This window comes from Manacus vitellinus, unplaced genomic scaffold (genome assembly GCF_001715985.3).
Source record: "Manacus vitellinus isolate BGI_N305 unplaced genomic scaffold, ASM171598v3 scaffold_13_pilon, whole genome shotgun sequence".
NCBI classification, from domain to species: domain Eukaryota; kingdom Metazoa; phylum Chordata; class Aves; order Passeriformes; family Pipridae; genus Manacus; species Manacus vitellinus.
In genome coordinates this window covers 4143201-4165906 of record NW_021938999.1, presented here as the reverse complement: position 1 = coordinate 4165906, position 22706 = coordinate 4143201, and the positions used below count along the sequence as shown (strand labels likewise).

The window sequence follows — 22706 nt, the reverse complement described above, 5'->3', positions numbered from 1 at the left end:
GAGCCCGCGGCGCACTGTTACTGCGGGCACCAGTTCGGCAGCTTCGCGGGGCAGCTCGGCGACGGCGCCGCCATGTACCTGGGCGAGGTGCTGGGCCCGCGGGGCGAGCGCTGGGAGATCCAGCTCAAGGGCGCCGGCATCACCCCCTTTTCCCGGTAAGGCCCGGGGGGAGCGGGGCGGGACCCTGTCGGAACAGCCCGGCGGGGCGCGGGTTTGGGGGAGCAGCGTCCGGTGTCCCCTGCGGGGCGAGCTCGCTGTGCAGGGAGGACCGGGACCGGCTTGCCGGCCCTCAGATCGCGTTAGCGAGGGGCTGGCTCCGTGCTGGGCATCGTTCTCCGGGCAGAAGTCATCCCTTAAGCTCTGGTGTTTTGTTTGTTTTTGGTTTGTGGGGTTTTTTTTGGTTTTTTTTTTTTTTAATTTTGGCATCAGCAAGTGTAATACTTAAATGCCAGACCAGGAGGTGGCAAACTTTTCCTCTGGAAAACGAGTGTAACGGCATCTCCTTCAGGTGGCGTGTTACTTCAGTCTCTGGTTATCCTGTACGGGTTTTCCCCCTTTGGGAGAACAGAGACCTTGATGACAGTGGGGATGGCGCTGTGTAATACCACACCTTGCTTGCTGCCCTATGGCCCACACAAATGGTATTTAAATGTGGGTGTTTGGTTGTGCTGCTGGTCCTTCTCCCCCATTCTTCCCGGCTGTGGGAGGGAATAGTGGAAAAGCCCCCAAAATGGCATACTGACCAAATTCCTGCAAGGGTTGTGTATCTTCATTAGTCGCATGAGCCTGCACTACTTTAAATATTTCATGTAATTTTTCCCACTCGCATTTTCCATATTTTTTTTCCAGCTGTGCACAGGCTCGGTAGCGCCTTAGTTTCATGCATGTGGTCCTCTGACGGCCTTCTTCAGGTCTGTGAAGATTAAGGAAATCACAGTAAAAATCCCAGATATGGTGGTAACATCATAGATCTGCCCTGGTCAGCTCTCCTGCTTGCTTGTGGCTTTCAAAGTGCTGGGAGCGTGGGCTGAGAACCACCTGCATCTGTTCTCTTTACTTAATATCTATTAAATATGCTAGTTTGCTCTTTTTTGTCTGTTCAGGTAGGGTTTTTTTAATGCAACTGCTATGCATGCCCATATTTAGCACCCCATTTCTAGAGTACTTACCCAGAAAGATACAAAATAATATTTTTCATTTTAATAAGAGGAAACCATTCACTTGATATACAATAAAATAGCGATACTTGTCCAAATTTTTTTCATTTTTTGGAAAGACTATTACATTAATGAAACCAATAGAGTTAGTGATTAGAAGGGATGTGTGTAACTGGAAGGTTTATTTTCTTCTGTGCGGTCTTCATTGCAAGGCTGTTTTGTCCATCTAATTGAACTTTAACAGAAGTTTGAACGTCCAGCTTTTGTTTTCAGATATGCCACTACTTTTTTGTTTGACTGTGGGCAGAGCATGAAAACTTTCAGGCTTTTGTTTCTCCACTGCTACAGAGGAGACAGGAGTTCCTGCCTTTATAGCCTAAAAACTGTCCATGTCTTCTTGCTGCAGACAAGCTGATGGTCGGAAAGTCCTGCGGTCGAGCATACGGGAGTTCCTGTGCAGCGAGGCGATGTTTCACCTGGGAATACCAACAACAAGGGCTGGGACATGTGTGACGTCTGACTCAAAAGTCGTCCGTGACATATTTTATGATGGGAATCCAAAAAATGAGAGATGTACAGTTGTTCTGAGAATAGCCTCCACATTTTTAAGGTAAAAACCTATTTTGTTGATTGGTTTGTTTGTTGTTTTTTTTTTTCTTTTAAAACCAAGCACAGCAGTCTTAAGTGTGTTTTCCTGACAGTGCTGTTTGTGTGTTTCTTGTTCTGGAGGCTTGGAACTTCTTTTGCTGGGCTGTAGGAAGCTGTTTTTCTTGCCCAGCAGATGGGATGAGCTGGTCTCTTTGCACAGACACAGATAAAACACTAGGAATGCTAACCTGATAGAAAGAAGTAAGTTCTGCAGACTTATTAAGAGATTTTTCATGTTTATGCCTGCTCAGAATACAGGGTTTTTTTTGATGATAGTAGTGGTGGATTGTAGCTCTACCCTTAATTCCAGTTCTAATGTAGTACTGTCAAAGTTTGGTTGTACTTTCTCTGCCTGATAAGCGTATGAGGTTCCTGCTCCAGTAGAAGGCAGTAGGCATTTCAGGAAGTTGTACTGCCTCCTGTAAGGTAACAATATTAGAGGAAAGTGAGGTATGAGGAACATGTGCCTTCATATCTATGCGTATATGCGTATATGTGCTTCTGTGTGTATACATATGTGGAAAAACTTAACATATGCTTGATATACAGTCTAGCATTAAAGTCCAATTTCTGTACATTTACTCAGGATAAGAATTCTTCTCTAGAAGTGGTCATAAGAAACTTTATTGAACTGGTGTTCAGTACTGGCTAGGGTCTTGATCTGTCAGTTTGGTTCAGTGGATGTATGTGCTTCCTTACACTGAGCCACTGAGCCTCACTGGGTTCAGCGTAGGAATCTTGGAGGTCTTTTCTCACAGTCAGTTGAAGGATTGGCCTTAAACTCAAGAGATAATGTGCTGTTATTACAACAACAGTAAATGGTCTTACTACCTGTAATGTCAAATGAAGTTAATAGCATCAGATAATTCTAAAACATGTTTTTATTATTTTGAAACAGATTTGGTTCGTTTGAAATTTTTAAACCTCCTGATGAATACACTGGACGCAAGGGTCCCAGCGTTAACCGAAATGATATTCGAATACAGATGCTTGATTATGTGATCCGCACTTTCTACCCAGAAATCCAGGAGGCTTATTCAGATAACAGTATTCAGAGGAATGCTGCTTTCTTCAAAGAGGTAAGAAAGATCAGAGACTCTTGATAATCCATAGCGGTTGTCTTTAGGAACTTCATCTGCCAGCACAGATGACTGGAGTCAGTTAATACTTTGTATCATCTCATTGTCTGAACTATTCTTTTCTTTGAAGAAAGCACTCTTAAATAGACCTGCTTATTGATGAAAGCAGTGTTGATACTGATCTAACCAATGAAAGCAATTTAACCTTCTTAATAGTAGATCATGATTTCCCTGCTCTGGGGAAGCATCCCAAGACTTCTCTCCATTTGCTGAGACTGTCTTAGACTGTGAGAGAAAGTTCTGGCTGTGACTGTTGGATGATGAGTTGATAGTACTGAAACATTGCTTGAAAAGCATTGTTTTATAAAATAGTGAGAATACTGAGTCACTTCCTGTGTCTCATTTTTCCAAATTACAAACAGGAATGTTGACTACAAATCACTTGATGAGAACTATAGCTTGTCACCCACTGTGTGCATGTCCAGCTCTGTAGTTGATGGCATGTTTACTTCCTGATGGCAGAAAAGTCATGGGACTTGAGGATCTTTGTGGATGTGTTTGTGTGCCCAGTCCTGCCTCTTCCTGCTTTTGGCTGCTTTTCCTGACCCAGTTACTACTGGTTTTCTTCTGGGCCCCATCCCACTCCCTGCCCGGCCACCCCCCCACCATCTTTTTCTCATTGCCCCATATCTGGTTTTTTTGTTTATTTGTTGTGCTTCTCCTGCCTCTACCTGTCTGCATTCCATGTCTGTGCTAGCACTGCCTCTTGTGTTTTCTCTTATCCTTAGTGGAGACTTTCCAGACTTTTCTCCACCTGAAAAGCATCCCAGTCTCTTCTCTAATTTGACAAACACATCCATCTTTTTTAATAGCGGGGAAGTGCTGTCAGCTCAACTCTAACATGTTTTATCTTTCTTTTTGCACTGTGAAAGAAATGGGAAAAAAAGTACAAGTGACGGCATTTCACAGCACTATCTAGAAAACAGCAACATTGTCTGTACCTCTCAAATAATTTGTAGCTGTTCTTTAAATTTAAATGAGTGTGTCCTTCAGATAGTGCTCTTATTTACATATACAAAATACTTGTTTTCTAGTTTGTCTAGCAGTAGAAAAATGTTGATCAAAGAGAATAAAGCCCAAACTGAGTGCAAAGCTGTATCTTTTCTCATCAATATACCCATCCTTGAGTGGCACCCAAACTTTAATTGCTTTTGGGCATTTCCATTAGGGGAATTTCTTTTTTACCACAACGCTGGTGGTATGTGATGCATTCATACAAAGACATCCAGCAGTAAGGAACTGCCTTACTGCTGAACTGCTTTCATTCCAACCCTGGTGGCCAGGATTTTTTTATTTTTAACTTCTACCATCTTCCTGGCACAGAGCCATTGTGCAGGGTGTGCCTCTCCTACTGGTTTAGGGCCTAAGTAATCTGTTTTGGACACATGTAGCTGCTGGCTTCCAACTGCCCCACGAGGAAGTGTTCAGGAAAAATGGGTAAAGTACCTCCCATGAGAATATTGTCAAAAGTAGAAGCATGGGATCTCAAGGTGAACCAAAAGCTTATGTTCCAAGCATCATTTGTGGTTTTCACTACCTATCAGAGCAAGATTTGTCTAATTTTTCTTCTTTACCTGATTGCATATGTTTTAAATAAAAAAAAAATAGAAAAATTCTGGGTTTAAAGACAGAGGCATAGAAATGTTCAAGGAGAAACAATTCCTAGATAGGTTTTTGAACCTTAATGAAATACACTTGCACTGCAGTCTGGAGCAAATAGTTGCTTTGAATTTCTGTACATTGATAGCTGTTCAGGAAGATGAGTGATTTTAACCATGAAAATAATTTGATTTAAAAGTTTTAGCTAATGGCTACATAAAATTTTTACTTACAGCAACTTAGTAAAGTATTTAGAACTACTTAGGTTTATTTAAAAAACAGATTAGCTTCCTGAATTTTAGATTTCATAGCACATAGTAGTTCTGATTGACAGGTGGATTAATATATTTAAATAACTAGGAATACTTTAGAATATTCCACTATTTATTTGGTGGATGGGGCACATGCAGTGATTGCAGGATTCCATAAAAATAACTCTCAGCTAAGCAGCAGAAATACCTCTGATGAAGCATGCTTTCAGTAAAGAATTGCATTTAAATAAAATTATCATTCTTGGAATATTTTTACTTAATCTTGTAGCTTTTTTCTGCTCTCAGCAAATCGAGGTAAGTGCTTATCAGCACTAAAACCTGTTTGCAGGGAATAATTTTTTTGTGTAAACCATTTAACTTCTGTAAATCACTCCTACATACTAGGTAAACCGGAAGAATAACTTCATACTGGGCTTTGTTACATATAGTTAATTTTATTTCTTAGACTTTGCTTATGTGTTCTTCTGCCTCTAGTTACTCTTTAAAATTAGTAATAGGCAAAAGAATATATTTGTATAATGGTTAGACTAGTACTCAAGTCTGTCTCCAGTGCATTTTAAAGCTATTCTGTTGATTTGCAAGTCAAGCATGGAACAGAGAATAGGAGGCAAATGGAAATGGGAGACAGACTAACAGGGCAGTCACTAACAAGATGAGAGAGGCAAGCTGTCCTTAAGATGTCTGTGTGTATGGCATACTGCCAGAATCTGCTTCCATCAGAGCTGTAGAAACATCAGTTCAGACTAGGAAATGCTTGAAAATACATAAATGTGTTGGAAATACTTTGTGATGAAAAATGGAAGAAATACATTTGGTTTTAGATAACCAAACGAACCGCAAGATTGGTGGCTGAGTGGCAGTGTGTTGGGTTTTGCCATGGTGTGCTGAACACAGATAACATGAGCATCGTTGGACTGACCATTGACTATGGCCCTTTTGGATTCATGGACAGGTCAGTGTGGCAGCATTATTTGAAATGTGCATATGTACATGCTATGTAGAACAGTCCTGGTATTCATGGTTGCTCTAATATTTTAACTCTAAAGTAGTTTTATTAATTCTCTTTATGGCAAAGTAGGTTAAGTTAGTTCTAGTTGTCTTCTTTTCAGCTTCTTTTTAACTGTTCACAGCATCCCTAACCATTAGACTGTAGCCCATGTGTTTGGGAAAAGAACCAAGGAGTATTCCCTTTCAAATTTTTTAGTTCCTAGAGCAGACTAAAATAATAAAAGTACTGCTTTTCACAGTAGTGGTGTCCAGTTAACTAGAAGAATGCTTGTTATTTCTTCATTTGTAGGTATGACCCTGAGCACATTTGCAATGGTTCTGATAATACAGGGCGCTATGCTTACAACAAACAGCCAGAGATTTGCAAGTGGAACCTGGGGAAACTTGCTGAAGCTCTAGTTCCAGAGCTGCCTTTGGAAATAAGTGAACTCATCCTGGAAGAGGAATATGATGCAGAATTTGAGAAACATTATTTGCAGAAGATGAGGAAAAAACTAGGCCTAATCCAGCTGGAATTAGAAGAAGATAGTAAGCTAGTATCTGAGCTCCTTGAAACCATGCATCTCACAGGTTAGTGAAGAGCAGGTTATTATTTAATAGGCCATCAGTATCTATAATCAACCCAAAATACAATTTATAGCTTGACCTTACAAGAAAGTAGCCTTGTGCAACTACGTTGTCATCTGAGAGAACAACAACAGACTGAAAAATAATTACCTTATTGTGAACTGTGGAGTAGTTGTTGCCTTATATAGGATTCCTGCTTCACATTTGCACCCTCACTGAGGGAACAATTTGCCTCTTCAGAGTGATGACCTGTACTGCTGTAGAGGGAGGTAGGAAGGAGGTATGGGACCAGTTTTCCTGCTGATTTTATTAGTTGCATTACTCATACCACACTTTTTCAGGTGGAGACTTCACAAATATTTTCTACTTGCTGAGTTCATTCTCAGTGGACACTGATCCTTCAAAATTTGAAGATTTCTTAGAAGAGCTTACAAGTCAATGTGCTTCTGTGGAAGAACTGAAAGTTGCTTTCAAACCACAGATGGATCCAAGGTATTATCCCACTTAAATGCTTTTGGCTTTTGCTTGTAGTTTCAGTATAACCATAATGAACTCTGCATGGCGTGTAATATTTGACTAATTTTAAGATTGGAAATATCACTGTCAAGTAGATGCATCATGATCTACATCTATGACTTGCAGCAGTTGGCTCTTGGATTAAAGTTTCTGAGCTTTAGTTGGCCCTTTTTTTTTCCCTCCCCTGTCTCTGCTGACTGAGGCAATGAGACAGCCAAATAATGAAGTGATACAAAAGTATTTTACAGAAGAAATGGATGTGGACTGTAATGCTACTGTGTTCTGCTAATGTACTGTCAGCAAAAAAAGTCACTTTCAGCCACCAGTGTTCTGGCCTAAGTATAACCTAAATGCCCACTTTAGGTATAGTCTATGTCTGATTTGTTCTACAGTCCAGCTACTCTGAGCATGTTCAACTGCTGCTTATAACAGTGATTGCATCCGTTTTTCACTTGCAGAGGAGGGAAAAAATAAAGGTATTTTGGGTATGTTCCCCTCCCCCACTTTGCTTAATAAGTGCTCCATGGAGGTGACGAACCTACCAAATTTTTCAGCTTTTTCTTTGTGTTGATACCACAATATGAATATAGCTTGTGTGATAGAGATGAGACAGTATTTTTTAAACACTGCATTCAGGTCTAGAGAAACATGAAAAGCAGCTATAAATCACCATGATATGGGTGAGTACATAACTGATTTTTTAATTGCAGCTCTTGGATATCATAGAGGTAGGCATGTCAGATGTATAAATCATATTTGCATAGTACTTTATATAGTAAACTCAGAAATTAAAGCACCCAACTTATCTCTGCTTACTAAAAGTAGGAAAATATAACCAACTATAATGAGTTGTCGTTTGAGGCCAGGGAATAATATTTATTTTCTCCTTCATAAAGGAGATAAACATACTTTTGATAGGCTGCGACTCTATTTTTTTATTTTACTTTATGCTGTACTTTAGTTATTAATCCAGAAAAAATAAAAGTTAGCTAGCATGGTATCAAAAAATAAGGTGAAACACCAGCTAACACAGTAAAATGTGAAAAGATAAGTCCTAGTCAAACTTGCAACAAAACAGTCTGGATATTGTTAGGAATTTATTACCAAAAAGCAATTCTCATTCTGTGATTTAAACTGGCTAACTGAAAATATTAAACATAGTGTTGTCTCATGCAATTTAAATGAAGTATCTTTCCCCGTGTCATGTAGGTTTTTATTAGTACTGATAAAATCAGTAGGTGTTAAAGAAATAAGAAAACCCCAAACAACAAAACCTGTGAATTCTGTATTATCTTGATAGCTAAGTAAGATCAAATTTTTTATTCCAAATTAATTTCAAAGTTCCAAGGGTATTTTGATAAGACCTGCACAACTAAACTCAACTGGTAATTCTGAAAATCTACTGTCTGCTCTTTATATATCTGGGGGAAAGAAAAATAAAAGTAGCATAATTTATAATTTTAAAAATGGTTTTGTTAATTATGAATTTCTGTTATTTCTAAATCATAGTTTGTTGTGAATGTTTTCATATCTAGTTTGATTGCTAAGAGTTGCTTCTTGACAGGCAGCTCAACTTCAATATCTAATGTGTTTGTTCTTTTTGTTCCTAGACAACTGTCAATGATGCTGATGTTGGCTCAGTCTAATCCGCAGCTGTTTGCATTAATTGGAACAAAAGCTAATATAAATAAAGAATTAGAACGCATTGAACAATTCTCTAAACTGCAGCAGTTAACAGCTGCTGATTTACTCAGCAGAAATAAAAGACACTGGAAGGAATGGCTGGAGAAATACAGGTAAAGTTTCTCAGTATTCATAGCACTGTATTTTTGCATTTTGAGAACGATGTGCCTGTCTCATGAAAGGCACCCTCTCTCAAACATAGATTAGGAGAAATAGGGAGGACATCCAGCTTAGAATATTGTCTGCTTCAGTGTCTTTGTTGCTGTGAAAGTTCAAGGGCATCTCTGTACTTTGTTTGCTAGATTTTGTGGTAGGTTGAGGGTGTAGAAATCACCTAGCATCAAATCTAGTATTAAAAGTGCTTCAAGAGTGTTGATGTTGATTCTAACAGAGACTAATTTCAATTGTGAACTTTTAAGTGCTCAGTAACTACAACTGACTGACCTCTAAACATTTTATCCTTCAAATTTTTTTTCTAAAAGAAAAATCTCTGTATTAATATAGAAATCAAGTAGAATTATTCTTAATCAAAGAGTAGCTGTAAAAGAAATCGTGGCCAGGAAAAAATGTCCAGGCTCTTCTAAAACCTAAGTGTTAGCAGGGTTTTTTGTAAAGAAAACCCCTGAGTAGAGCATTAGTTGTTTGTACTGTGTGGATTAGGTCCTTTCTTTACCTGGCTGATCTTGTTCTCCAGGGGGGCTCACTTTTAGTGAGTATTACTGATAAAAAGTAGATCAAGCTGCCTCAGCTGTATTACATCCCTTTGCTTTTATCAGAACAGCAAAACCTTAACCAATAAACAAGCATAGAAATACTTAAAAGACAAGACCTGAATGTGGCAGTCTTTGTGGAGCATGCACCAGTGTCTTGATCTGACTTTGAGAGAACACAAAAGCTGTGGTGTGCCACTTTCTTGAGCCTTGTCAGGACCTGCTGACAGTCTGTAGTGCTGCTTTTATGAATTAAGTGACGTTTTATATTCTGTTGTCATGCTGCATTTTATAAACTGAGAGGATTATAGATGATGTAATGTTCATTAAGAACTGCAAACTAAGGATCTCAAAGCAAGGAAACATATCAACTTCCACATATGATTCTTGATCCAAACCTGTTGTTGTCACTTGCTTAATTTCAGAGTCCGTTTGCAAAAAGAAATAGAAAGTGTTGGTGATGCTGATGCCTGGAACACTGATCATGTGAAGGTCATGAATTCAAACAATCCAAAATATATCTTGAGAAATTATATTGCCCAGAATGCCATAGAAGCAGCTGAAAATGGGGATTTCTCAGAGGTATGCTGTTACTACTTACACCCTCTCTAGGTTTGCATGGATATGTAGCGCTGGTGTAGATGACTGACATTATGCTTGCCAAGATTTGGTCTGGCATCTCGGGCAGTAAGTGCATTGGAAATTCACTGTTCAGGAGATCTGTATTGTTTTTGAGGAGACTGTAATTTTAATGACTGCAGAACAAATAACTGTATCAAAAATCTGACTCTGAACTTCACCAGCTTTTGTAGGCTGACTCCTGGACAAGATAATTACCCTGCTTTTTCTTTCTTGAGGGTGGCATTTATCTTGGGAGGCAGTTGAGGATTAATTTATACTTGTTCCTTGCCGTGCTAAGTGCTATCATAGAATCAACTGGGTTGGAAGGGACCTCCGAGATCATCAAGTCCAACCCTTGATCCAACACCACTGTGGTTACTAGACCATGGCACTAAGTGCCACATCCAGTCTCATCCTAAAAACCTCCAGGGAGAGTGAATCCACCACCTCCCTGGGCAGCCCATTCCAATGCCTGATTACTCTCTCTGTAAAAGATTTTTTCCTAGTATTCAACCTAAACCTCCCCTGGCACAACTTAAGCTTATCTTTTAAAACTTATGGCTTTCACCTATGGGCTTCAGCACAGGGAATGTTACATGCAGAATATGGGGAAATTAATTTGTTTTGAGAAAGGTACTTGCATTTCAGGTTATTTGAGCTTGAGTCCCATACAGATACAAACCCAGTTTCAATTACTGATTTTCTGATTTCAGCTTATTTGATATGTATATTGTTCACCTATTTAATATTTGGCTTGTCTAGAGTTCATGTATTAAATACAATATATTGATTATTTGGTGTGAAGTTCTTCTCCACATCATTTTTCCTTCACTTTCTAAATTCTCAAAACCACGCAATGTTTTCTCTCTAGGTAAGAAATGTACTGAAACTTTTAGAGCATCCATTCCAAGAAGCAGAAGGTTTCAGGGAGGTAAAGGAAGATGCAGAAGAGGAGGGAGCAACTGCCACAGCAGCTGCTTGTGCTGAAGAGACCAGAAGCAAACTACCATATTGCAGCAAACCTCCACTTTGGGCTTCAGAGCTATGCGTTACATGATCTTCATAACTGCCTTGTTTTGTTTTTTGCTGTAAACTGAAGACTCTGATTCTCCTTCAGCAGTGAAGAATTCAGCAAGGCAAATATCAAAGTGCTATTAAGTTATTGAGGCAACCCTACATTTGGATGCATCTGCAGCATTCTTCATCTGTCCTTAATTGGAAGCAATTGTTGATCAGTGGAACAAACCAATGACAATTAACAGTTCCTATACATCAGTAATCTCAGTGTTTTGAGGCTGAAAGTATTTCCTTTATCCATACTACATCACAAGTGTAAAGCAATATTTTATGCTGAGGCAGGCTGAATTTTGAACATCCAAATGCAGTTGTTGTTATGTGAAGACAAAAATAGCAAGACAGGAATCTGATCTGTTTTTGTCCGATGTCTTAACTAATAGTACTTCTAATATTTATTTACTGCTTTCTCTATGCAGGAACTTTTAGTCTTCTTTATTGGAGGAACAAATTCAGTGTTGCTTATTTGAAGCTATGTTTCATTTAATTAAGTAGTTCATTTCTTGTGAACCTTCAGATTGGTATTTAATCATTATCTATTTTCAGAGAGTTTGTGCAGGGCAGGCTCAAGTTTGGAGGGAGGAATCGAATTTTTTTTAAGACCAGAATTAAGGGAGTTTATATACATTTGCACTTGAAAACTTAGTGATGAAGTTTATTCAGGCTCAGGATGTTGCATACAACATGTGTAAATATTTACTAAACTCGTGAGTGCAGTTTGTAAGCCAGTTGCCTCGGGCAGGATCCATTAGCCAAATTAGTGAACCTTAAACTACCCCAGCACTCAAATCCGGGTTCACTGTGTATTTTTTTCTGTGCTTCTAAGTCTCGCTGTATGAGAAGCGTGTATGTGGGGTGCCTGCTCATCACACTGGTCAGTGGGGTTGTTCCATTCCCAATCTGGTCTTGCACCATTTAGTTTACTTACATGGTCTTTGAAAAATCTTTAAGTTTGAAGTTGCCATTCAGAAATGTGCTATTTGAGCTTGTGTGAAAGATGATGGAGGATGTGGGAGGAGAACAGGAGCTGACTTGCTTGCAAGTTACTTATTGGTAACATTTCTGTTGAGGTTTCAGGGGAAAGTTGGTTGCCATTATTGCCACATTAGCAAAAGAGAGTTGTTCTGTAATTAGATGTTACTTAGCTTTCTGAACTTCTTTCTAAAAGACTGTTACTGGTTCAGACACCTGCAAAGTTTGCTTTAATGCAAAGGCTTCTCTTTTCCAAAGAGACCACTGTCTTACACTGTGATTTATGTGTACTCAAGTAAATTCTTCCACTACCCCTGTGCAAGCTTGGTATTAGCTCAGGTAGAATTGTGCTCTTTTAAGTCTTCCTCTGTACAAGCTGTCAAAAACCAGGAAGAACAGTTGGACTGCTGCTTATCTGTCTGTACTAATAATCAGTTTGTCCTCCTTAGTGCTGCAGTACACAGACTATGTTTTGAATGTAAACATTCACTCTGTCCTGCCTTCAAGCTGAAGAAACTTATTTATGACAAACTAGAATCTCTGACAAGTACAGCACTTTCTGTGAGGTTTTGGAGTTCTTGCAGAAAAGAACAAAATAAAGGTGTATTTACATAGCCCATGGAAGAACGGTGCAGCTGAAAGAGGAAGCACCTCGAAGAAGTAGGCAGCAAGTAATGCCAGCCAGTGCAGCTGATCATCTTCTAGGAATAATCCATTTTTGTGGGAGTTTGAGACTTTTATTGAGGATTAGCTTTCCTCTAAACTTGGGGTACTGGAATCAAACCATTTAATGGAAACTTCTAGCAGAAAGTGAGGGCTGGGTAAAAAGGACTGCACCAGAGAGGGGAAGTGTGCTAGCAGTTTGAAAGAGGCTTCAAATGTTTCCCTGCGGAATCAGTGGTCTCTTACGGGGTGCCTGGTCCAGAAGGGGAGTAATGGAGTGGGGAGAAGTTGCTCCAAGCTGATTGACATAACTGTGCTGATTTTGCTTCTCAATTTACATCCTTCCGTGTGGGAAGCAAAGGGGAACAGAGTTTTAGAGGAGCTCTGTCCAAGCTTTTGGCTTAACAGAATGGTCTAACATGTAATGATTCTTAACCATACCTAAGGGATCAAGTCTTTTTAATGGCATCCTGATAATAATTTAGGGACATTGAGTAGATCTGTATTAGTAGCGGTATGGAGAGGGAGAATAATATTATAACTCTGTGTTTGAACATATGAGAATTTTAATTAACTACCAAATTGTTGTCACCTGTAATGCCAAAATCATGGAGATACTTTGAAATAACTTACTAGCAATGTCACCCTTAAAAAGGAAAATGAATACTACAGTGAGAAACAAAAATGTGGTGGTGTTTGCTTTAAAATAGATTCTTTGCTTACATGTAGATCAAGATCTACGTGTAGATGTAGATCTTTGCTTACATGCAAGAGATGTAGCAAGATTGGAATGATGAATGCAGTACTCTGGTGTGGCTGCTTTGGTGTGCCACTCACTAAAGCTATATTTGTCATAAGATGTTCACCAACAGAAAGAAATATGGAGTGTATTCACATAGTCTAACTGCACTGACATCCAACTGCCCAGTTTCCCAGTGCATGCAATAACATCAGTGCTTTGTATTTGAAGAAGTGTGATGATCCGAAGCCAGGTGGAATGCTTGTGCTCTTCCAGCACTCTCATTTCAGAAGGCAGGTCATAGTTTCATCTCTGATGATAGTTTCTTCTGTTCTTGTTCCTGGAGCAGTGTGGAAGCAGGAGGTTGTTCAGGACAATTAGACCAAATTTTGTCCAGGTAAGCTCAGTTCTTCAGAGAGAAGGGAATACAGCTTATAGCATTTGAGAGTCTAAATACTTGAATCATAAATTGCTTTTTTATTTTTACAGCTTGTATTTGCAATAGGTAAACCTGAAAATTATATTTCTTACTGGTCAAATATTCTGCTTGTATAAAAGCCATGGAGTTTGACAGGTGCACTGTTTACTGAGTTAAGAACTGGCTGGACAGTGGGGCCCAGAGAGCGGTGATGAATGGTGGTTGACAGCAGGCTGAACATGAGCCAGCAGTGTGCTCAGGTGGCCAAGAGGGCCAATGGCATCCTGGCCTGTATCAGGAACAGTGTGGCCAGCAGGACAAGGGAAGGGATTCTTCCCCTGTACTCAGAACTGGTTAGGCTGCATCTCAAGTACTGTGTCCAGTTCTGGGCCCCTCAGTTCAGGAAGGATGTTGAGGTGCTGGAGCGTGTCCAAAGAAGGGCAATGAGGCTGGTGAAGAGTCTGGAGGACAATTCCTATGAGGAGTGGCTGAGGGAGCTTTTGTTTAGCCTGGAGAGGAGGAGGCTCAGGGGAGACCTCATCACTCTCTACAGCCATCTGAAAGGAGGTTGCAGCCAGGTGTGTGTTGGTCTGTTCTCCCAGGCAACCAGCGACAGGACAGGAGGGCACAGTTTTAAGCTGCTCCAGGAGAGTTTAGGTTGGACATTAGGGAGAAGTTTTTCACAGAAAGAGCAATTGGGCATTGGAATGGGCTGCCTAGGGTGGTGGTAGAGTCACCATCCCTGGAGGTCTTTAAGAAAAGACTGGATGTGGCACTTAATGCCGTGGTCTAGTTGACAAGGTGGTGTTAGGTCACCGATTGGACTAAATGATCTTTTCCAACCTAGTTGATTCTGTGATTCTGAGCTGTGCTCAAAATGAAGCGGTGACTCTTCTTATCAACAGCTTTCTGTGGAAATACTTGATTTAGACTCAGCCTGTGCTACACATCCTGAACTACCCTTGTATAAAAGCAAGTGGTACCCAGATTGCAAAACTGAAATGAGAACCTCTTGGAGATGTGTCTCTGGATAGTCTTGTGTGGTAGTGACGGCTCCTCTCATGACTTGATAAGATTTCACTGTAACTCTGCTTCATGAGCTTGTGAATCTACAATTGCGGAATGTTTTACTGTCAGCTCTTAGGATGTTTTGTGGGTTGTTTTGGGGTTTGGTTTTTTTGTTTGTTTGTGGGGTTTTTTTTCCCAATAAGTAGTACAGATGTGATTCTTTTATTAAAAATAATAAAACTTGCAATTTTAATATTCTTGTTCATGCCTATTTCCCGAAACAGTTTTGCTGTTAACCATACTGTTTGCCAACTTCATTTCTTTAGAAGTTTTTGCTCTGTTAGTATCAGATGGCCAGGTCATATCACAGAAACCTCACTTTATATTTTTGCAGTGTTTTCTGAGGAGTGAACTCACAGGTTTCCTCCCTTGCCAGCTATTTTGGTGGTATGCTTAGAGCAAGGTAAGGGCCCTCACATTTTTCAAAGGGAAACCTCCCTCCCACTTCCTTGGGCATAAGACCTATGCTGACACCTCTTTTATTCTTCCTTATGTCACTGGAATTAAACGCATCAGCTGATATGAGCAGATTCAGGATGGGATTTTAACTCTGCTCACAGAAATAGGCCTTTGGGTGGAAAGTGAAGTTGTATTTTGTTTATTAGTTTATTTAAACCAAATTATTTAAACACACATGTGGCTCCTTGGGGTGCTTCAGCTGGGGTAAATCTGCACTCCAAAATATCTGTTGAACAGACTGGTTTCTGGTATTCTGCATTTGAGTTCGTCTGTGATGGAAGTGGGTTTAGGCCAGACCTGCTGCTTGTGCCTTTGCATGGAGTGCATCCAGACATGGTCCACTGAAAGAGCAAATTCAGGCCTTGGTTATCCTGAATTTACTTTGTCAGCTTCATGCTTCACATATTTGACTGTGTATCTCCCTCCGGACAGCACCCTTCATCAGGTCACACACTGCCACATGCTCTGGCTGCTCACTTGTGCTCAATAATGTCCAACCAACCCCAATGCCCCTCCTTAGCTGATCCTTCAGCATTGTTAACATAGGTGGGTGGGACTTGGGCAGCTTTACCTCTGACCAGAGTCGATGAGACAGGTGGAGGCAGTAACATGCACTTACTCCTACAGAGCCCGGTGACAGCTGATGGATGTGAATCCAACAGGAGGGTTTCACGATGGTGTCACATCCAGTGTAAGATCACACAGTTATGGGTGAGTTCTAAATAATGCAGCCACTACCTCTGTTACATCTTTTAACTTGACTTTGTTCTTCCTGCATTTACAGTGGGACCTTTTTTGTGTGCAGTGACATTTCTCAGTTCCTCTCAACTGTATAAAAATGTTGCATTCAGTCCCCCCACCTTCCCGTAACACTTCTGTTTTCCCTCATTCCCAAATCAGCCATGGAACTGAAGGATGCAGCTTCCCTGTGTCAGGGCAGGTACCATGGCATATAGATCAAAGGACATGAGGGGCAGTGATAAAGCTCCAGACACACATGAGTATAGACTGTACCTTCTTCTGTTCATGCAGTTCTTGCAGCAGATGCATAATTAATAGGGGAGCAGAAACGCAAAGGGAACAGACAGGCTTATCTGTCTCTCCAAGGCATGCAAAAAATCTGAAGCTCCCTGCTGCTCTTCTCCTCCCCTGCTGCTGTTTTGGCTGGGCAAGGACAGTGCTGCAGCACTGCAGAGCTCTTGCTGAGCATGCACCTTCAGCAGGTAAACCCAGAGGTGAGATTTAATGATACTTTGGGCAAGTATAAACAGAAAACATTTTTTTTTTTGTAGACAAAGCAGACTTACAAAGCTTACTTCATGGGTTTTCTATTCTGGAGTCAATTTAGAAGTTGGCATTTTTATACAGTAGAACATTAGATCGTTGCATTGTTAAATAGCATTTCCTCTTTTTTTTTTTTTTTTTTAAGTGGCACAAAGTAAGATGGATACTATTACCACTTTTTCAGGTGGAAAATCTAAAGCACCAAGAGATTAGGTGATTTTGCTGAAGACAGCAAAGCCATGCTGGCTTCCAGGCCTGGCTGGTGACCGAACAGGTTTTCCATGCCCTGAGCAGCAGTCTCTGGTGTGGTCCATCAGCTGCACGCAGAAATGAAAAGGACCTGGGCTGACACTGTGGGCAGTGATGAGGATCAGTAATAGGCAGCTTCTACCTCCTCAGCTTGTCAGACAGGAAACCTCCCATCTGAAATGCTCTTCCCCTGAGTTAATTCAGCACCAGGACTGGCATTACCGCACTCCTCTTAAGTAAACTGTGGCTTTTCTCCTCTGTTCTTTTGCAGCCAGAAAACAAAAGGTGATCCAGTCACCTTTAAACCTTCCCCAGAAGTGGAGATAGCAGATCCCCTCTCAATGAATGTGAAGCCAGGGCAAAAGGAGGTCAAGGAGGGAATGCTCTTGAGCTGCGTCTGGCAGGCCCCATACACTGCAACTGTGCTGGCTGTGGGGCTTTTCACCCTTCCACCTTTATTTAGGAGTTACCAGTGCCGAGGTGTGGATCAGAATTCTGATTTGTAGATGATTTTCACTCCCTTGCACTCAAAAGTTTTACTGTCCAGAAAAGCCAAGAGCTAATACAACCACTTCAATATGAAGTGCTTGTATAACACCACAAAAGTTGAAGATACACATTACTTTTTCTAGTTTGAGGACATTCTTGGTATTTCTTAACTGCCCTATTTTCCAAATCAAAGTTAATTTTCTGTTGTGCAGTGTCTGGACAGGACAGAGTTAACCTTCTTCCTAGCAGGCTGTTACAGGGCTGTGTTTTGGATTTGCAGCTAAACCAGCCGTGTTTTGGCTGTTGATGAACCCTGTTTGCACAGTGTCAAGGCCCTCTCTTCCCTCCCTCAGCCCCTGCCCAGGAGGCAGGCCAGCAGCTGGGAGGGGACACAACTTGAGCTGGCCAAAGGGCTAATCCATGCCCTATAGCATCGTGCTTGGCAATGCAAATGGGGAGTGGTGGTGGGGGGTATGTGTCTTAATTTCCATACTTTGCTCTCATTTTTTTTCTTGAAGACTTTTGTCTCTAAAGAAGGAGATCATCCCTCTGAAATTGCACCTGAAGCTCTAACTTTGCAGTATTCATCAGGGCTTGCATTTGAGAAGTTTTTAGCTATTACTAATCCTGCCCTTCTTTTCCATCACTGGGGAGCACTCCTTCAGAAGTCAAGGGAGAAAAGGCTGCTCCTCTTGTGTAATTGTACCAGGACTTTTAATTTAGGTGCTCTGAATCCCTTTTTCTCTCTTCCCTCTTTCTTACCCTCTCTTGGCTGCCCATGTCAGCAGCCAGGTAAGGCCTTCAGGCATTTTGAAGAGCTGACTGCAGGTATGTGTGCTGTTCCTCCAGAAGTTACACTGGGTTCATGGGAAAGATAAACCTTTGTCTTTCTACAATTACAGTGCAGTGCCAAGCTCCAAAGTCTCAAACACAGAAGCTGTGTGGCTGCTCTCTGCTGGGAAGTCTAGGTGCTTCACGACAAGACATCAGTCTGCACCAGAAGGTACACATACACCAGGTCCTACAAATTCCCAAAATAGCTCTCTGCCTGCCCAGGCAACAAAATAGCTCAGTCTGCAAGCCACTTGCTCTTTCAATCCCCTGTTCTGTAGAACAGAAAGCAGCTAGTCAATTAAATACATCACAGATAAACAGCATAGAAGATGTATGTTACAACTGTGCATTACCACATTTTTATACTGACTTTGGAACCAGAGCAGGAGCAGAAACACTCAGGTCAACTTCATCGTTGGTATGTGAAGTCAACTTCACTCTAATGCTTATTTCTATTCCAGAAAAAAAAAATAAAACTACCTATACATCATCAGAAAATATTCTTATTCAATATTTCATGGTATTTTTAACTTGCCAGCCAGGCCTGTACCTTTAAATAAGTGTTCCCTAATCAGACGAACAGCTCCTGATGAATATATCCACATTTTAAGCAACTGTGACTCCAGGATCTCCAAATCAACATATTTCAAAGCTGACTGCCTCTCTAAAACATTCTCATACCATGAAGTTGAAAGTTCAGTTGTTTCTTTTCACAATACAGAAAAAAAAGAAGGAAAAGGAAAATTATTAGCAAATTGAAAATGTGATCCTTCAGTTGAAAGCAGGAGTTGGAATATATTGGGAATTACAGTTTTGTTGTGCTTTAGTGATGCTGAATTTCTGTTTTAGGTGTTTTACATAATCACCACAAAATAAGATGCACTGCTTAAATTAGGTATAAAGAAGCTAAATTTGGCACAAGTTATCCAACAATTACCAAGTGCAGTTTTAGAAAGTATCTGTTAATTTATTTCATATACATGTATTTACATTCAAGGAAATTCACACCACTGAAAATACAACATTTACACATTCACAGATATACAGTTTTGCACTCTCTCCTGTGTTAAGATCAGGCACTCAGCTTTTCTCTCTCTGCAATAATGACAACATCAATTTTCAGCAGATCAAACAACTGGCAGGTTTGGTGGATTTTAAGCATCATCATGCTCTGTATGTGGTGGTTATTTTCTTCATGCTATTACATAGTGGGTTATTTCAATGAAGAAAAATGCCCCTTGCATGGCATTTGCATAAGCTTCTATAAATCATAAGCATATATTTTTTTTTCTGTTTTACTATGTTATCAGTGATCCTTACTCTATATACAGTTCAGTTATCCTTGTAGTAGTTATTAAAGTTGATTCGCAGCAGAAAGTCCTCCAGATGTGGTTGGTATCCTCTATTTACAAGCTTTGTTACCACTGGAAGAAAAACAAAAAAAATAAGCTTCAACTAAGATTAATATTCTAAAGTCAGCCTTGACATTAATTAAATGTGCCTTTAATTAAAAAAAAAGCCTAATGCAGAAATCTGAGGACAATAAAAACAAATGTACATTTCAACGTAACTCCAGTATCTCTTTCTAGAATTATAAACTATTTCAAAAAAGATGCAAAAGAAAGACTATGTATTATTCTAACAAAGCATTTCCTTATCAAGTTGCATTCACAGAAACATAGAGATCATAGAATCTTTCACAGTTAGGTGGTATTGTTCTTATCATAATTTCAACTGACCAGGAAGTATGTTTAGGTCCTCTGGTGACCTCTGTGAAAGAAGTAGCTCTGCTGAAGTTTTCTTGAGCAAAGTCCATTGTGAGAGAGAAAACCAAAGAGAAATTCCTAGGACAAACCCCTCAGGTGCTATGAATGAACAAACTGACTGCTCTAAACATCCTTAATTACAAAGGAAAAAAGCCAAGAGAAACTCCCTGAGCTCACAAATATCCCATGCACTAATATAAAGGGAATTAGCAAGCAGCAGGAGCATGCAAGGAAGAAGGGAAAGTGTATTGTTAGAAGTTAGGGCCCGAGCCAAAGCCATTGAAGTCCAGACAACTTTGTATTGGCTTTCAATGGATTCTGGATCAACCCATTGTGGAAAGAGAACATTTTACAATACATGGTGACTGAAGGTACAAGTGGAGATGAACAAGCACACATTTGCTTTGTAGTGCTTAATAATGAGGGTGTAAAGAACTGGGTCACTCATCGAGTTTCCTTACGGAATGGTCTATTAATCTCTGTCCATGAAGCAACCATAGATCTCGTAGTATGGGCTTAGGCGGCTCCCAGAGGTGTTCTGACTTCCTGTAGAATTTGGAAGCAGCCATTCTAACTCATCCTGAAATATCTGTTTTTGGTCCTTTGACACCATTTTTGGACACCCTTAAAGAATAAAAAGGGCAGCTCATTTCCTGAAGAATATAGTCTGACTAGAAAATATTCTAGAAAAGTAGATCTAAGAAAAACAGATGCATCTCCTTCAGGAATTCGGGATTTTCTAAAAAAAAGGAATCCAAACCCCATGAACCATCTTTGTACTAGAGGAATCATAAGGAACTTGTACTAAAAACAAAAGCAAGATCTGAAAGAGAAATGGAGAGGAAAGAGAGGTAACCATTTCTTCACGCTATAGCCTAAGCTGACAGTGAGATAAAATTTTATCATGTTAGAGGAAAGTACATTTGGCAAATGATCTGTGTAGCTGAAAAACACTTGCCTAGAGCACTGGCTTTAAGCTCCAACTAGTGCTAGGAGGCTCTAGTTCAACATGGGAATCAGAATTTTCAAATCTCATACCCATGGTAATATTCAACTAGTGCATATATATCTAAAATGACTTCTAAGTGGTATCTACCTATCTCTCATTGCTGCCAATAAAAATGTATGCACATATATAGAGCTAAATACCAAATTCTTATTTTGTAAATTAAGTTTAGCAAAAACTTACAGACAGTTTTGGGATATCTGTTAGATTTCTTTTTTGGACATTTTAACTAATGGACATACAGATTTTTGCAAACCACAATAATGCAGTTTTCATTTGGGAACTACATTTTCTAACACTAAGTACACAGAATCTTCCTACTTTTATGTTATACTACCAAAACATCTTTGTAATTTTTTCAGTTGTCAGTTATTTTTTCTTCTATCTAAAATTTATGCAATTTCTCACCTTTGAATAAGAAGTGAGAGTAATACTTGAAGGTATTGTATGACTGCTGCATCAGACCAAAGTTGGGATGAACAGCCATTTGCTTCCCTGCATCGAAGCTCCATGACTGAGAGATGAGCTGGCTGCGGAACTTCAAAATAAGGCTGAAGATGCTATGTATGATGTTCATCACAGGGGCTGCCTTCTCTGTCAACAGACCCCTAAGAGAAAACAAACACAACTTTAGAAATTAGTTGACATAATTAATTGGTTGTAAGACTAAAAATACAAAAGGGTGACAATCCTTTAGGTTAAAGGTAATTGCTTGAAAAAAATCCACAAGACTGCGGCCAACTGTAATGGGGATTTTAAACGAGGTGCCTAAAACTAACATAATTTGCTTGCACTTCCAAGAAACTGATATTTGCCCCAGTGTATCTGATTTCTAGAATTACATCTGTATTTGCAAAAGAGATGACATTTAAAAACATTCTTTCCTCTTGTTCATACCACCCCTCTGCCTCATATACAGTAACCAAGGAGCTAAAAGCTTGTGATTCCTGAAAGACAGGTGTCTCTTGCACTGCTCATAAATGTGGACAGAGGCATCTTTTTGTCCCTTCAAAGCCCAGCCCTGGTCACTGCACATATACTAAAGGCACACAAAAGGTACAGGAGAAGCATTTTACATCCTTCAGCAAGGCTTACTTGTGCACACTACTCATGCTGAATGGAACAGCAGTAATTTACAAAGGGTATGACAAGGATGGGCTGAAAGAAAAACAGAACTGTGGCAAGAGCCTTAGTTTAGAGCTCTTAGGTCAGAGCTGTCCTGAGTAGAATGGAAACTTCCTGAGGCACAGTGAACAGGAGCATATGTAAAGACTACTTAGTGTGTCAGGTAGAAGTCAGTTTTGCACAAATACATTAGGCTAGAACTGGCCACTCCATTAACTTAAATATTTGAAGTAAAAATATGAATGGTAGCTTGCCTGAAGATTGCTTTGTTGAGGTATTCAGCATGTGTTCTGTGAATTTCTTCCAGGTTGCCCACAGAAGACAGTTTGTTTCCAAATTCGCACCATGTAACATGAAGAATCTGATTAGCAATGTAACCTTGAATGACTTTCACAAAATGCTGCATTTCATGCTTATACAGCTGGAGCTGTCGAAACTGAACAGAATTTGACGCGTGACTCACTAAAGCTGAAAATAAAATCAGAAATACATTATCATCAGCATCCACAGACACCATCTAAAACCAGGATTTTTAAAGTAATGAAGGTTTCTGTTAGTAGAGTCTGTCTAAAATGCCAAGGAAGATTCTTAAAGAAATTGTGGCTTTTGAAGCTTGATGTGACTGTTTATAAGCAACTGT

General features: G+C 39.9%; 2 protein-coding genes across 2 annotated transcripts in view; one reads left to right on the top strand and one right to left on the bottom strand.

Annotated features, from left to right (window-relative positions):
- Positions 1–3: 3 nt before the first annotated feature.
- On the top strand, positions 4–13314 carry SELENOO (selenoprotein O; the record flags this gene model as incomplete). Its single annotated transcript, XM_029958057.1, has 9 exons — positions 4–155; positions 1564–1767; positions 2704–2884; positions 5637–5767; positions 6113–6393; positions 6732–6882; positions 8517–8702; positions 9725–9881; positions 10792–13314. Coding segments are annotated over 9 exons (1638 nt in total), but the record flags the coding sequence as incomplete, so codon positions are not given.
- A 5801-nt stretch (positions 13315–19115) lies between these two features.
- TUBGCP6 (tubulin gamma complex associated protein 6) overlaps positions 19116–22706 on the bottom strand; it is a 42349-nt gene continuing 38758 nt past the window's right edge. The window contains 3 exon segments of the mRNA XM_018067994.1: positions 19116–19593; positions 21350–21549; positions 22321–22534. Coding sequence (XP_017923483.1) covers positions 19502–19593; positions 21350–21549; positions 22321–22534 — 506 coding nt within the window. The 3' untranslated portion in view covers positions 19116–19501.